General features: G+C 39.0%; 1 protein-coding gene across 1 annotated transcript in view; it reads left to right on the forward strand.

The window, feature by feature from the left end:
* The first annotated feature begins 16 nt into the window (after window positions 1–16).
* Window positions 17–17,762, forward strand: part of HSF5 (heat shock transcription factor 5) — a 49,351-nt gene continuing 31,605 nt past the window's right edge. The window contains exons 1-3 of the mRNA XM_030881712.2: window positions 17–668; window positions 5,666–6,040; window positions 15,663–15,757. Coding sequence (XP_030737572.2) covers window positions 17–668; window positions 5,666–6,040; window positions 15,663–15,757 — 1,122 coding nt within the window. The remainder of the gene's footprint in view (window positions 669–5,665; window positions 6,041–15,662; window positions 15,758–17,762) is intronic.

Below are 17,762 nucleotides of genomic sequence, written 5' to 3' on the forward strand. Positions count from 1 at the left end.
GGGCCCGGGCGGGGCGATGGAGGAGGCGCTGCTCTCCACCCCCATCAACCCCAACAACTTCCCCGCCAAACTGTGGCGGCTGGTGAACAGCCCCCGGTACCGCTCGATCCGCTGGGACGGCCGCGGCGAGGGGCTGCTCATCGACCAGCCGCTCTTCGAGGCCGAGCTGCTCAGCCCGCCCGTGGCGGGGGCCGGCGGCTGCAGCGGCGGCGTCCGGGGCGCCAGAGCCGAGCCCGAGCTCTTCAAAACCACCAACTTCACCAGCTTCATCCGCCAGCTCAACCTCTACGGCTTCCGCAAGGTGGTGCTGGGCGGGCCGGGCGCGGCGGGGCCCGAGCCGGGGCCTGGGGGCGGCGGGCCGGCGGGCGACGGGCCCCTCCACCACTTCCACAGTCCACACTTCCGCCGCGACCAGCCGCACCTGCTCGTGCACCTCAAGAGGCTCACCAGCGCCAACAAGGCCAAACTGGCGGCCGGCCTGGAGGTGCCCTGCCGGCCGCCCAACCGCTTCCAGAGGCTCCTCATCACGTCGGCCTCGGCCTCGGCCTCGGCCTCGGCCTCAGCCTCCGCCTCAGCCTCGGCCTCAGCCTCGGCCTTGGCCGCCACCTCCCCGCTGCCACATCAGGAGCCGCCGCCGCCACCCGCGGGGTCCCAGCCCGAGTCGCACGGTGAGTCTCGCCCCGCGCCGGGCGCACTGCCGTCAGGGGGCAACCGCCACTTCCGAGGGCATTTCCGCATCCTCTCCTTTGCTGTGTCGGGAATGCCCCCGGGAGCCGCTTCCGCGGTGCTTGCCCGGAATTGGCCGCGGCACCTGCACCGCCCTCACCCGTGCCGGCGCCCCTCCCCGCCGGCGCCACCTCTGCGCTGAGTCCTCCGTGAACATTGAGGCCCTTCTGTGTCCACTAGCGACCACAGGAACCTCTGCGTTAGGCTTGCTTTCTAGTCCTCCCGGAACCCTTTGGGCTCCAAACCTGTATAGCCGTTTACCTTCTCGAGACGCCGTCTCTCCAAGGCGAACACCTCAAATAAGTAGGCCTTTGTTGGAGCCCTGGTTCTGGAAGAAACACAGAAGGGGCTCCTCTGTTCTGATGGGAAGCAGAACAGAGTTCCTATACAGGGTGAGGATATGGCAAAGGTCAAGGTGGGAGGGAACAGTCACAGCCAAGAGAACTTAGAACATTTATGCCAACCAAGGGAAAGTGAACAAGGTGCAGGTGTTCTTGAAGATACATGCCATCTTCCACCCAATGACACATCTAAGAAATCTTGGGAGACGTGTTCTGACAACAATCATATTGTAGGTTCTGGAGTAAGGTGTAGAACAATAGGCGTTTATATATCTTAAAAGCAAAAATATAATAATATATTTTGTTGTTTACCAGATACTGTTCCTGTGTAGAATGAATTGGCTAAACAGTTCTTTCATTATAGCTGATTAGACCTGATGCTTATTTAGGTGTTATGGTTAGACAAATGTAAGGCACAAATGGTTTTCTTTACAGCTGTCAAGTTCTAGTTAAACAGGATTTTAGAAAGCTCACATTTGCAGCCTTTGAATTTTTCACTGTTGCCTTCAGTCTTTCAGTTTTGAAAAAATTTTCTATGTATAAGTTTGTATTTACTCCAAGTTCAAAAACTCTCTGATAGAAATTTATTTTATAAACTTGGTTTCTGATGCCCTTCCCCCTCTTCCAGGAAGGTGAGGGTGGCAGTATTCCCTTTCGTTGTTTAAAGAGTCCGTGATATGAAGCAGCATACCAAGAAAGCAACAGAATATGATAATGAGAATTCATTCTTTACCTTCAACTAAAAGAGTAATAGAGACATTTTCATCATGTTAACACGGATTTAACATAAGAGTTGTTGTGGTCCGAGCGCGGATTGGAAAAGAATTTGCAGACACAAGGCAGAATGTTAAGGAAGGTAGAGTTTATTGAAGAGAAGGGTCGCTGCAAGAACAGTGGGCCGACTTCCTGGTAGCCAGGCAAAGTCGACGATGAGCATGGGTTGCTTGTCTGTTTTTATAGCCAGGGAACCTGCAAGTCATCTGCTGACTGGGCAGAGTACCTATGCTTTCAGTGTGCTGAGCGAGAGAAAAATGGGGCTAATGTCTTTCCTTAAATGGGATGGGAAAGGGACAGGGCATGCTGCTTGGGAGGGCTCTGGGACATCGCAGTGATCACATTGTGACAGAGTGATAGGAGTCCTGTAACTCTTTGTTGTGGCAGTATTGACCCTTTGAGTTTATCTTGTTCTTTGTCCTTGGAGCACACCACAGAAGTGTCTGGGTTACTTCTCAGTTATGGAAAAACTTTAGATATACGAATAAAAGTAACACTATGTTCAGTTTAACCTAGGCCCAGGGTTATGAATGAAGCAATGTTCATTTGGAATTTAGAAGATAAGGGATTAGGTTGTGTATCTGTGGAGTTTAGTAGATAAGAGATTAGGTTAGAGTTCTAGTAACCAGTTGGAAAAACAGCAGTGGCATAGGAATGTTCTAAAGGAATATTAAGCCGCTTACTTCCATATAATGGTCATTGAGTTTGGTGGGGAATTGAATGGGAAAAGGCAGTGGAGACAATCCCTTGGCATTCATTTGGTAGAATCTCTGACATGGATATTTGTTTTTCAGATTGTGTGTCTGGTGGGCATAAGGAGAAAAGACTGAAAATGTGTCCGTGGGAAAAATAGGATAACCACTTCAAAGGAAGGAAGAAAGAAACATACATACATACAAGCCAAATCCTCTCTGATTTTCTTTTTCTCTCCCCTATCTTAAACCCAGTTGTATTCTAAGGATAGAGTTCATTTTAGTTGAAGAAATACAGGGACTACATAGGATCTGATTTTCTTCACTTACAGTTCAGTTGGTCAGCATTTTAAAGATTATTTGTTGACAAACATAAATTTAATTCATGCTTTTTCAGTGTAGATAATACATCAATCCATATATACCTGAATTATTGTAGTTTTCATGCCTTTCCTGTTTTTTACATTCTCCCTGTCGGTGTGTGCAGGAGCTGTGTCAGGTGTGGGTTGTCTGCACCACAGGCTTGGTTCACCTGGGAACTGTGTTACTGGTTTGGGTGGAATGTAATTTTAAGTTCACGAATACCGGCCCGACTTTGTTTTGCTTTAATTCCATGTTCTAAGTCCTTGGCTCTTCTATTTTGCCTCACCTAATTTTTATTCTGCTTGATTCTTGCCTTGGTTATATGCCTGACTACACGGCTCCTTCCCAGTTTCCTTTCTGTTTTCTGTGTTCCACTGCAGCTTCTGGTTTAAATACTTCTCTTTTACAGTAGAGTCCTCTGTTTTCGGACCTAGCTGTCTTACCTAGATCCACTGAGCCAGCTGTCCTGTTCACCTTTTGAGAATGTACTTGATGAGAAATGTGAGGATCACATGTTTTTCCCTGTTTTGTTTGCCCACTGTTGTTATTTTGTTTTTAGTGGCAGTTTATTTTACACTACTTGTTAAAGTTTTCTGAACTAAGCAGCAAGTCTGAGCACTAGATAATCTGTTTTTGCCTGGGGATAACAAGCTCTCAAGAGGCAAGTTTTGGGAAGGAGGCAAATTCTTTCCTGGGGATTGATTAGCTCAGATTCACTTTTATAGATGCAATAGAAAATTTAAGAACAAAAATTCAGCCTGCCTTACAGTTCCAGGATTCTGGATTTAATCTTTACCAAATATGTCTTAGATGTTCTGAAGACATGTAGGTGATGTTCTATAAAGTTGGTCAGAATAGAACCCTTAACAGAAGAATAAATAAGAGCTGAGCATGTTTTAGTTCTTTATTTTTAAAAAACAAATTGAAAGGAATGTCCTTCTAATCCTAACCGTGTCCTTATGTTAGCAGCATCTAAAGAATATAAATATTTGGCCAGCACTCAGAATTTATCGTAGTAGAAGTAGAATTATATTTTAATTCAGATCTAAACCAGAGTTATATTTTAATTCAGATCTAAACCAGAATTTGAGAAATCAAGGTAGAGCATTCGTTAATTATCTGCTTAAGTTATTGACAGTCTGAAAATTCATCAACAACTTAACCCTAAAGAGAGTAAAGAAGGGCACACTGTAGCAACATGAAGTTTTAGCATCCAAGAAAAAATCAAGTGGTGGGTAGTTTGGGACCTCAGAAACACCTGTTTGTGAAGAGCAAAAAAATGTTTCTTTAGGTCTTAAAACAAAGAATTCTCAGTGGTAGTTCAAAGTGTGTATACATGTGGAATTGCTAGTCAAGTAGCATAAAAACTATTTTTGTATTTTAAAGGAAAAAAGGAAAAGTAGTTTTTAAGAGGTGTATCATTTAATCTTCTGAGCTAAGATTTTGTTTTTTTCCACATTAGATTTAGAGCTCTTGATTTCCAGGTTCCAGAATTGTTTACATATATGTATGCATATATTTGTTTATTTTTGGCATTAATGCTTTATTCTTTTTAAATTTTATTTTAAGAGTTTATTTGAGCCAAAATCAATTTGAATGAGGCAGCGGCAAACCAGAAGTGGTTAAGAGCGCTCCCTAATGCTTTATTCTTTAGAGGAAATTAAACACTATAGAAATACTAGAACAAAGGAAGTGTAACATGTAGAATGGTTTTACAGTTTAAATATTTGGAAAAGTAGGTACCTGAGTGCCATCTTTAGCAGATGAGTAGCACATAAATTAGATTTCCTTCTGTTTTATGGATTAGTTTAATAAAACAAATTGAAAAAACCTTGTGAACTAAATAATTTAGTGCGTAAAGCCCTTCCTAAGAGTAAATTAGGCTAGCTATATGTTCAAGAACCACAGTCTTTAAAATAAGTTCAGCTTGCAACATTTATATTTTCCTTTTCCGCATTACATAGTATTGGCCTTTTTCTCTCTTCCTCATCTCCACTTTTTAATTCCTTTCTAATTTGCTGGGTAAGAAAAAGCAAATACTGGAATCTCTTGGCCTGAGTGTGTGGATTTTTAACAAACTCTCCAGGTGATTCAAATGTAGATCAGTGTTTGAGAGCCATTGATATCTAGGAAGGGACTCGACTAGAGATACTCTGAAGAAAAAAAGACCATGGAAAATTATTGATTGAGTTAAGGAATGAACAAGCCAGAGTTTTCAAGCTTGACTTTTCTGCAAAGATTTTTATTAAAATTTGAAAAAATTGAAAGGGAGCAAAGAACATTAAATTACTTTTTGGTGTGTGTTATAATTTATATTTCTTCCACACTTATATCTTTTACGTATATGGTTGAGGGCTTATTTTTGTGCCTATTATTAAGGTTCCTAAATGATTTGAAAGACTGGAATTTCTAAAACTTCTAGGAAGTAGTTTACAGGTTGGAAAAATCTGGGTCAGTCAGTTGAGGTGAAAGGTAAGATGACATTTAACATTTGATTTAATGTTAGAGTTTGGCTACTTTGTCTCTTATGACAGTCATATTGAGAACCAGACAAAAGTTATTTGATTATTTTTTCAGCATTATATGTGTAATCTCATATTCTGGATTCTGAACAACTTGTTTTTACCAATAAATTTCTGTTGTGTTAAAAGTGGCTGAGAACTCAACATAGCCACAAGTGAAGAGAAGCGCATATTTTGTGACTTTTGGTTTACTGCGTCTGGTGGTGTAATGTAAGATTAGTAAATGTGCTCCTCCTCTTTTATGCAGGACCAGTGGCTGTAGGACAATTCCACCGGTCGTTCCGGCGAGATAGTTTGTCTCCTTACTCCTACGTATCAGCTCCATCCCACAACCACGGTCCTTTCCCTCTGAAAGGTTTAGATCGGACCCCGATTCCTCCTAGAACATGGCAGAACTCTCTTGGAATGCACCCAGGACAAGTGGAAACGTCTCTCACTTTTTCAGATAAAGGGGTTCCATTTCCTGTACTACAGAGGTTTCCAACTGAGGTTACATATACCCTGCAGCCCAGTGCCACATCCGTACATGTTCAACAAGGTCCTCAAACAATGATCAGCTCCTCCCAGAAATATAGTAACTACACACCGTCAGCGCAGTACTCCCAAGCCTACTATCCAACAGGTATGAGAAATTCAAGTTCAGTGGCTTCTCTTAAGGTACTTTTAATGAGAATTTATATTTTTTTAATGTGTTTCTGTATGCCTAAACAAAAATAGGAATATGCACTTAAGAAATGTCAAAGATTTCTCATGAGTACACATTATTTAGCAATAATGTAAAATTTCATTGATGCTTAAAAGTTGTGAAAATTCTGTTCGTGCGTAAAGGTATAGGTTTTAATGAAACTGTTGTATCCTCAAAATATGTCCTAGTAATAAAATTAAGACTTAGTACATCAGACCTTGGTATAACTCCTGCTCTTGGTGTAGTAGTTTTTTGTTTTTTTTGGGTTTCTTTTTTTTTTTTAGAAAACCTGCTTATATACATATTACATTGTTTATTTTTTAGTTATGTAGGTGAGACTACCTCATAACGAAATCATGTTAGTATCTCAGTAACGAAGTTTAATAAAAGAGCAACTCACCATCTCTTAAGACTCAATTATATTCTTGTAGTAAAAATGTGATGGTGTGGTTTGGCAGTGCAGTCCCTGCAGTGTTAATCCCAGCCAGTGAAGAACTGGGAGTAGCAGAGAGAAGAGCCTGACAATGACAACTGACCCAGAGCCCAGCCAAGGGCATGGAAGGCCTGCTAGTAGATCTCAAGCCACTCATTGGGAATCCTTAAGATAGTGACCCTCTCTTTAGCTTCTTGGGGCTAGGGAGTGTCTTTTTTTTGGGGGGGGGTACATTTTTGCAAAATGATAGCATTACCATTTAATTCAGAACAATTTCATGGTTTTGCAGAAGCACCATAGAGGTGATGTGTGTTTTCATGTAGTGTTTACCCAGAGTGATGAAATGGGGCAATAGAAACAAGTCAAGGGTCAAGGCTTTCAGAAACGACTGGGAAGAGAAGAAAGGGAGCAATCCTTTGCCCTATGAATTAAGGTTCTAGGCATATTAATTAAGTACATCTGGAAGCAATTTCTAGAGGTATTTTGTTAGACCATTTTTCCCAGGCAGGACGAAATCAAAAGCTAAAATAAGTGGAAGGCATGTGAATTAGATAAGGGGGTAAATAATTTGTTGCCTTTTAAAAGTTGTAAATTTGGGAACTGTTCCATTTGTAATAATACTCACTATTTTCTAGCTGGTAGCATCCAACATATTGTTTTATTATTGGCTCATTGCGGTTTACCCAAATATGGCCAGTAAAAGGGATTGCTTTATTTTCTCAAAGCACTTAAGTTTAATAATATTAAAATAATAAAACCAGAGTTTAAATTAGATTGGGTTGTATAGATTTTTGGAGCTGCTACTGTTTTGGAGGATGGAGTTGAGAAGGAAAAGGGGAAGGAATTATATGGAGTAAGATGATATAGCACTTCTAATCATTTACCTATTAGAGATTTAAAAAATTTTTTTTACCTTATTATATAAAAAAAAAGTTGAGGCCTAGTTCTTTTTCCCAGATTTTCAGCTACTTCTTTGAAGAACAAAAATATCTGGGTGATCTTTAAAAACAGAAGATGACTAATTTCATGTTATAAGTTGTATATCTTATGTATAGCAACAAGTAGTATCAGATTTTTATTGAGGAGTTTAATCCAATATTTTAATAAACAAATTAGGCATTTCTATCTAAATTATAATTGTGGCTGCCTTCCATATATGCATAGAATATATATATATATATATATACACACACACATACACACAGAGAGCCAGTCTGTGCCTTTCTTACACTTGCTTTATGTTCTATAGCCTGTCAACTGGACAATACCCCTACTTCCCCTCCTTTTACCAATAAATGTTTCTCTTTCTTTTCCGAACCTCCCTCCAAACCCCCCTCCTCACACTACTAAAGACTAAAGACTCAAAAAGCTTCTGGGGAGTTGAAATTTAGAAGGACTGCAACAGAGAGATGTAGAAATGTTCTTGGCCTTCTAATTTGGAATTTTGGAGAAATTTTCCTATGGACATATTAGACATAGTGGTTAGGTTCTGTATTACTGTTGGTCCTTCTGTTAAGGTATAGATGGTTATAGTCTGGCTTAGGAGCCAGACTAGCCTATATGATGATGTTTCTATGGGAAAATGTATTCCAAGTTCCAAACAATCCTCTTGGAAACTCCTAGTTCTAAATTTTATGAGAACTAGTTATATAGTATTTACTAGAAAACACTACAGATTGTTAATATCATTCCTCATTATGGAAATACTGTTTGTTAAATTATTGTGATTTAAGGATATATGTTATTTTAAAATATTTTATGTTAGCTTGGATTTAAATTTATAAATAAATTTATTAATTTGATAATTACACTGGAAATCGTCTCCAAGAGTCCAAGGTAAGGACTAGGGAAGAGACACATTAAAAGAACAAGTAAGTGCTGCTGATGTTTTGATAATGTAGAGTGAATATGAAATAGAATCTGGGGTTATGTGAATTTTTTGTTTTGTCTTCTTTGATATGGATAATTGAAATGACTATGAAGGTTCTGAGGTTACGAGAAAAAGAAATCTCATGATTTCATGATGAATTCAAATATATAGAGGAGTTCTGTGATACAATGTAGGCAGAATTGCTTTGAACATTCTGAAGTACTATATAAATAAAAAAATAAAAAGTTGTATTGTTAAATACATAAGACCTGCTATGGAAAAGAAAGTGCTAAAGAAATACTGTACAAGTACTTAATTCCTCCAAATTTTAGGTGAAGGAAGCAAAAAGTGTGAGCAATTTAACCAGTATTTAGTGAGTACCTGTTTATGAAGGGTTTTACAAATGACTTTCCCAGAGTTAAGTAAAATACTATTCTCAGAGGCAGGATGATAATCACTCCCAAATCCAGCTCTCCAAATCCTAATAAAGTAACTAATTTTGGAATAATGGTCATACTTGTATCCTTTCAAAGTGAACTATATGACTTGAGGTTTGGATCAAATTTTAGTAAAAAACAATACTCAACTTCATTTAAAACTTAGTTATAGGGCTTCCCTGGTGGCGCAGTGGTTAGGAGTCTGCCTGCCGACGCAGGGGACGTGGGTTCGTGCCCCAGTCCGGGAGGATCCCACATGCCGCGGAGCGGCTGGGCCCGTGAGGCATGGCCGCTGGGCCTGCGCATCCGGGGCCTGTGCTCTGCGGCGGGAGAGGCCACAGCGGGGAGAGGCCCGCGTGCCGCAAAAAAAAACCCCAAAAAACAAACCAAAAAAAACCTTAGTTATATTGAAAATAAACTTGGATCTGGTCTTCAAATGGTATAACCAGTAAATTTTGAATTTTGTAATATTTCATAAATTATTAATTTCTCTAGTAAAGCGAAACATTGAGACTAAAAAACTGCTATCAGACTGACTCCTAAATTGACTCACCTGAATTATTTCTTACATTTGTCATTCTGCTCTTGAAGCATGTTTTCTTTTTTATTTATTTATTTAATTTTTGGGGGCTGCGTAGGGTCTTAGTTGTGGCACGCGGGGTCTTCATTGCGGTGCGGGCTCTTCATTTTGGTGCACGGGCTTCTCTCTAGTTGTGGCGTACAGGTTTTCTCTCTCTAGTTGTGGCACGCAGGCTTAATTGCCCCCCAGTGTGGAAGGCAGATTCTTTACCACTGGACCACCAAGGAAGTCCTGAAGCATCTGTTTTCTTTGCCTAGATCGTTTATATTTTTTCCAGTCTTATCACTTCTTCAAAGACAAAATGTTGTAGATCCAGTGCTATTTGACTCTTTTTAGTCTTACCCTATCTTGAATTCAGTTTTTTTCCTCTAATGCTATTTTCACAGTGTGCTGCTATAATTTAATGTCCCTTTTTTATGAAAAACTTCATTTTAGACCTTTTTATTTTACTCATTCTCTATATATTTGAACATACATAAGAATATTAATATATTCATATTTATATAGAGAGTCCTGTATTGAGGAATTGTTTTCCTTTGACTCATGTTGTAATGCTGAATTGACTCAAAATCAACTTTGATTTTTTTTCTGCATTAAGTTTTAAGCTCACAGCAGTGATCAGCAATTTGTAGCTGCCTTTTATCTCATATTTTAATTAACAAATACTTGTATAACAATCACTGTGACCAGGTACTATTCTGAGCACTTTCCAAATATTAATTAGTTTAATCCTCACAACAACCTTATAAGATAGGGAATGTAGTTATCCTCATTTTATAGATTAGAAACTGAAGCACAGCCAGGCACAAGCAGGGCTGGGGAACAAATCCGGGCAAACTGACTCAAGGGTTCATTATTTTGGCCACTGTGCTCTGCTGCCTGCCTGCCTGTCATACAAAGAGGGACTTTTGTTTTGTTTTTCTTTTGCGAGAGACTCTTTCCTGATATATCTCTTACCCAGAGTTAGTTACTTCCAGATAGGGTAGATGACAGAGTTTGGTGGGGGGACCTCCCCTTCTGTGCTGCCGGTGACAGTGGGACTGGCCCTGGGCTATTGACTCACCCTGCTCAAGCAGAGAGAACATACTCCAGCTGTTGGAGTCAGGGGTCCAGTTTGGGGGCCTCTGAGGAGTGGGGCTGTGTCGAATTCATTTTTGTATCCCCCTGCACCTACCATAGTGCTTGGCCATAATGGGCCCTTAGTAAATAATTTATTGAATGAATGAAATAATTCTAGTCTCAGCTTTGCAGTTAATCATCTGATGGACATTGTGACATTCTGTGGATTATTTCATGTCACTCAGCCTCAGTTTCCCTTTCTATAAAGTGGCAATAATATTTTGGGTCAGGGATTAAATGAATTAATGTATGTGAATAGACTATAAAACTTAAAACACTATTTACATATAAAGGATAACATTTTAAAAACTGTATTTAAAATGAGCCTAGATATTAATACTTTAAAGGCTAACTAAAGTGGTTTGTAAGAACATAGCCTTCCCCTGAAGGTACATATGTTTATTGAAAAACATATTTTGTATCATTATTAAAAATTTTTTCTGAATTGACTCTTGGGCAAAGAAGGTTGCTTATTATTGTTTTAACGTACATTAAATTTTAAAGGTTTGATCTCTAGGCTTCTGATCCTACATAATGTACATAAACAAGTATGGAATCTCAAGTTATAGGAGCTTTCTGATGCTCAGGTAGCCTGTATTGTCAGTTTCTCTGAAAAGGGCTGATTTTGTTCTTATGGAAAGAGGGACTTGGCATAGATACACCAGGAGGTTTTCTTTAGCTGCCAGAAGAAACTAAGCAAAAGCACAATTATATTTTCCTTTCTCTTTATTGAGGTAAAATATATGTAACATAGAATTTACCATTTTAACCATTTTTAAGTGTACAGCTCTGTGGCATTAAATACGTTCACATTATTGTACTAGCATCACCACCATCAATTTCCAGAACTTGTTCGTCTTCCCCCAGCTGAAATCTGTATCCATTAAACACTAACTTCACATTCCCCTCTCGCCATCTTTTGGCAACCACCATTCTACTTTCTGTCTTGAAGAATTTGATAACTCTAGGGACTTCGTATAAGAGCAGACATACATTTGTCCTTTTGTGATTGGCTTATTTCACTTATTTCAAGAGTCATTGATACTGTGGCATGAGTCAACATTTCCTTCCTTTTTATTTTTTATAAATTTATTTATTTTTGGCTACATTGGTTCTTTTTTTTAAACATCTTTATTGGAGTATAATTGCTTTACAATGGTGTGTTAGTTTCTCTTTATAACAAAATGAATCAGTTATACATAGACATATGTCCCCGTATCTCTTCCCTCTTGTATCTCCCTCCCTGCTGCATTGGTTCTTTGTTGCTGTGTATGGGCTTTCTCTGGTTGCAGTGAGTGGCGGCTACTCTTCGTTGCGGAGCACAGGCTCCAGGCACGCGGGCTTCAGTAGTTGTGGCACATGGGCTTGGTAGTTGTGGCTCGCGGGCTCTAGAGCACAGGCTCAGTAGTTATGGCTCACGGGCTTAGTTGCTGTGTGGCATGTGGGATCTTCCTGGACCAGGGCTCGAACCCCTGTCCCCTGCATTGGCAGGTGGATTCTTAACCACTGTGACAACAGGGAAGTCCCTCCTTCCTTTTTAATGCTGAATAATTTTCTATACATTTCCATATGTATGGACCACATTTCGTTTATCCGTTCACCTGTTGATAGACACTGGGTTGCTTCCACCTTTGGCTACTGTGAATAATGCTGCTATGAACAGATTATTGTACAATAATCTGTTCTGCTTTCACTTCTTTTGGGTATAGGCTGGAACACCATTTCTTTTCAAATTAACTTAAATTTATTTATTTATTTGGCTGCGGTGCGCGGGTTTTCTCTAGTTGTGGCGAGCGGGGGCTACTCTTCGTTGCAGTGCGCGGGCTTCTCATTGCGGTGGCTTCTCTTGTTGTGGAGCACGGGGCTCTAGGCGTGTGGGCTTCAGTAGCTGTGTCACGCAGGCTCAGTAGTTGTGGCACACGGGCTTAGTTGCTCCGCGGCATGTGGGATCTTCTTGGACCAGGGCTCAAGCCCGTGTCCCCTGCATTGGCAGGCAGATTCTTAACCACTGTGCCACCAGGGAAGTCCCTAGAAAACCATATCTTTACCTCACTGTAGATGAGGAGATGTTGGGGTTCTAGTTGCTGTAGTAGCTTATCTTGAAATTGAATTTACTATTTATTAGGATGTTTTTCCTTTTGAGTATTTATGTTGGGTATTTCCTTACTGTTGACACTGTACTATTCAAGAGTAGATTCACGTCCAAAACATTTTAATTATAGATTTGAATTACCTCCATAGGATAAAGTATATGAACCTCTTTTCCTAACCTATAGTGGATGTGAAAATTTTTACCTTTAGATAAATTTTTAGTAATCCTGGCTTTATTTTATTACTAGAATTGTTTTTTTGTTTTTTTGTTTTTTTTGTGGTACACGGGCATCTCACTGTTGTGGCCTGTCCCGTTGCGGAGCACAGGCTCCAGACGCCCAGGGTCAGCGGCCATGGCTCACGGGCCCAGCCGCTCCGCGGCATGTGGGATCTTCCCGGACCGGGGCGCGAACCCGTGTCCCCTGCATCGGCAGGCGGACTCTCAACCACTGCGCCACCAGGGAAGCCCTAGAATTGTTTTTTTAAATGTCATCAACTCTGATATTTATATATGGAATAGAAATTGTCCATTATTTCCAGTTTTTTATTCTATTTGCAATTTAATGCCTTAAGTGAACACTGCCTTCAGGAAAATACTGGAAGATCTTTATGCAGATGAACGTGTCTTAGGACATAGCGATAAACTCAGTTTTATAAATGTTAGTGCTTTCACAGTGCTTTCATAATACATGCTAAATGAATTTGTCATGTATTAAGCACACAGTTGCAGTTTTATAGCTAGGTTTTCATATTCAGTAAACTTATTAATACTTTGTTTTGCTCTATTTTGTTGATTATACGAAGTAGCACTGCACTGGTAAGGAAATAGCCATTGAGGAATCTTTTTGGATTATCTGTTCAAGTCCTCCCTTTCTTCATGCAGGTACCTTTCTACTTTCCATTTGTAACTGGACACTTTAAAGGATATTCACTATTTTGATGTTTCCTTAGATTCCAAATCAGCTATCAACTATCTATTAATATATTCTCTGTTATATATTCTATTTCTCCAAGAAATTTATTTTAAAGTACACTTTAACAACTGTTCAAAATGTGTAAACAATGGAGTCAGATCATAGCAATATCAGAAAAATAAAGCTAATACCGTTCACTGATTTATTTGTAACAAAACACTTTTATGGTGCCCTGATGGGTGAAAACCTGCAGCCCCTGACTGAGTCCTTTACTGCCACTAGGGGGCTAAGTTTTCCTCAGCTGTTAAAACTAAAGATCCCAGTGTTTTTCAGTTTTGGCGAACCCCGCAGACCCCTCCTTGCTGTTTTGCTTTTTGGATTTAACTTATGTCCCAGGATATTTGTGCCTTTAAATATTATGGGAAACCAAGTTCAAATCCAAAACATTTTAACTGTGTATTTGAATAATCTCCAAGGATATTGGAAATGACAACAGCTTGAATTTTATGTGACCATTCTAGTAATATCTGGCTTTTTTAACCACTGGACTTGTTAAAATTATGTAATTCAGAAAACATCAACCCTTATGTTTGTAATTGAACTAGAATTCTATCCATTATTTTAATTTTTTACTTCTGTGTGCAAAATGTAATGCCTTAAAATGCACATGATAAAATAAAATATTTATTTCTTGTATACCTTTATGAACTTCTGACATTTAAAAATTCAGTAGTCAGAAAAAAAAAAAATTCAGTAGTCAGTAATGGAGAAATAGGGAAGCATTTTAATGAATTTTTACAATCCTTAGGCTAATTCACTTCAAAGTTTACCGAATAAGATTATTTAGTAATATTATTAGCATACTCAAAATATGAAAAACATGGACCAAAAAAGAGAAAGTTGCCACCTTACAAAAAGGATACCTTAAAAATATTCAGCAAGTGAAGTTCTAGTAAAATTAAAATATTACATTTAGGAAGAAGAAAAGATTAGGGAAGTATTATGATATATTAAAGAGCATGTACTTTGGAGTTTGCCTCTGTCACTATCGGCGTTGTGACTTTCGGCACATTTTTTAACATCCCTGAGCTTTAGTTTCCTTATTTTTGTAAAGTAATGTTAATACCTCATTCAATTGTTGTTTGGATTAAATGAGGCCATATATGTAAAGGACCTAGGACTGTGCCTGGAATATGGTAGGTGTTCAACAAATGTCATCCTCTGTTTAATCCAAAGATGTGATGTTATAACTGATTCTCAGTCGTTCTGGAGGGCCTCTCTCTGGAAAAGAGGAGACTCAACCTATTATTAAGGCTACATCTGTAGGTATGACTTTACCAGTAGAAAGAGTTCAGTCTTTTCATGGTATCCTAACTATAAAGTGTGGAAAATGTATTTCCTTAGCTAAAATAATAGCATTGTTAGCTATTTACTTATTGCTTGCTTACTGTATGCCAGTACTGTTCTTAGTGCTTTGTGCATATTAACTCATTCACTCCTCACAACAAACATGTTAGGTAGGTACTATTATTATCCCTATTCTAACAGAATGCAGAAACTAAGGCCCAAAGGGATTAACGTTGCTCAGCTCCAAAGCCAGGCAGTCTGGCTCTAGAATCTGAATTCCTAACCACTTGTCTAAATTGTTAAAACATTTTTTTCATAGATTCCACTGGATGCATTGTACAACAGTAGGAGTGCTTGGAGTGTACTTATACTTATTTTATCCTTAAAAACCTTCCTCCAAATGTTTGTTACTATTAAAATGATTGAAATAATTATTTTAGAATTCTGAATATGTTCTGATATCTTCAGTAAAAGGAAATTACTACTTTCAGTAAGAATAAATGTTTGGTTAGAAGGGCAACAAAATGTTTAGGTGCTAAAGAAATCATTTATAAAAGTAGACATGACCCTTTTAAATGACTTTTAATATTGCCTTATTACCATTTGTTTTCAACAAATAAGGGCACCTAATTGGACTAAATATATTTTATTGCACCCACAAAGGAAAACTTTTGGAATTTTTTGTTCCAAGTTGAAAGAGAGGAGTGCCTTGAATGCTGTAGAGGTTGATTTGGGTTGACGGCTTTTCTGTGTTTGGATTTGTTCCAGCTGTGCTGCAGTGCTGCTCTCCTACCCACATGGATGCGCTCAGTAGTTGTGTGACTCCCACTGCCCCTTCCTATGCACACTGCAACTACTTCCAGGTAAGATGCTGGGAACAATGGACATACCCTGCGTCAGGTACAATACGATTGGCCTTGCAGAATTCCAAAGTGTAATTTTATCTTAATGAGTAGCCAGAGGTAAGCTGTGGATTATGGCCTTAGTTTTTCTCAATTCTAAAAAAAAAAGAGTTGATGTAAATGATGTCTGAGGATTCTTCTAGGCCTACACTATCTTCTTGGCCTACTCTTAGGCACTAGCCACATGTAGCTATTTAAATTTAAATGAATTAAAGTTAAATAAAATTTAAAACTCATTCCTCAGTAGGGAGGGTGGGAGGGAGGGAGGTGCAAGAGGGAGGAGATATGGGGATATATGTATATGCAGAGCTGATTCACTTTGTTATGAAGCAGAAACTAACACACCATTGTAACCAATTATACTCCAATAAAGATGTTAAAAAAAAAATCATTCCTCAGTCACACTAGCCACATTTCAGGTGCTTAATAGTTTCGTTTGGCTACTGGTTACCAAATTTTATAGTACAGATAGAGAACATTTTCATCATTGCTGACAGTTAGTTGGAACAATGTTGTTCAACTAACTGTCAACAATGGTAAAATTGATTACCATGGTAAAATGAATACCAGATAAACTCTAAAAGTATATAAATCACCAAATGACAGATCCTTCCAAGATGGTACAATTACTTTTTTTTTAAAGGAGAAAGGAAAATGATGTCAAAAATGAGAAAGCCCCCATGTTGTAAACACTGCACTTCGATTTTTTCTCCTATTTGTTAGGAAGCAATTGCTTTGATTTAAATGTTGTAGACTACTACTTCTAGGATAAGATTAAATCCCATGTTTGTATTTTTATGCTATAGTTGCTTAAAGATTGGAATTGTTTTCCTTTGATATCATGTAGTCATGATAGCTTCTGTTCTTTAGAGAATATCTTACTATTGACATTACAGTACTCAAAAGAACATTCCTTTTTTCTTTTTTGTCTTTTCTTTCTTTTCTTTCTTTGAGGAGTATAGAATCAGATCAAGGAGACTTAGCTGGACTTTTTTTTTTTTTTTTTTTGTGGTACGCGGGCCTCTCACTGTTGTGGCCTCTCAGGCTCCGGACGCGCAGGCCCAGCGGCCATGGCTCACGGGCCCAGCCGCTCCAAGGCACGTGGGATCCTCCCGGACCGGGGCACGAACCCGCGTCCCCTGCATCGGCAGGCGGACTCCCAACAACTGCGCCACCAGGGAAGCCCAGCTGGACATTTTTAATGGCAGCTGTCATCAAGCATGTTAGTCTAGCCGATTCATCTTCACTGGAAGGACATATCTATCTCACAAATTAGATGCTCTTGTCTGTAGATCCAGGCATTCTCTCCCCTGGATCATACTGGAGATACTCTGTTGGTGTTATATCTTGATTATATTTATGTTTTAAATAAATCATTTAAAACATCTTTGAAGACCTTTGCTTACTACAAAGACAATACATGTTCACTGTAGGAAAATAGAGATAAGTAGACATAAAATTTTTAAATGGAAAAAAGGGAAGTATTTCAGATAACGTTCTGGAAATAAATGCAGTTAGTTTTGTTGGCCTGCAGATATGAGTGTGCATGAATGGTCAGTATATTGCAGTGGTTAAGAGCAAGAACTCTGGAGTCAGGCACACCTAGGTTTGAAACCTGACTCTGTCAGTTACTTCTTTGTGACTTTGTATAAATTATGAAGTTTCTCTGAACTTCAGTTCCATCCTTTGGAAATAGAGATGATCACATTTCATAGACCTCTTGTGAGGATTAAATGAAATAATGTATGTAAAGCACTTTGTATGTGCTTGGCACATAGTAAGATCTCAATAAGTGGGGCTGTCAGCTATAGTAAAGTAGCTTGATGCTTAAACCACTCGGATTTACATTGTTTGGCATTATGGCCTTCAAATCATTGACGCAATCATTGTCAATGTGTTTGGCAATATTGACTCACTACAGGTTTTATTTAATAGTAACTCTTCCGTATCTTATGTTTATAACCTG

The sequence above is a fragment of the Globicephala melas genome, chromosome 20 (genome assembly GCF_963455315.2).
Source record: "Globicephala melas chromosome 20, mGloMel1.2, whole genome shotgun sequence".
Classification (NCBI taxonomy): domain Eukaryota; kingdom Metazoa; phylum Chordata; class Mammalia; order Artiodactyla; family Delphinidae; genus Globicephala; species Globicephala melas.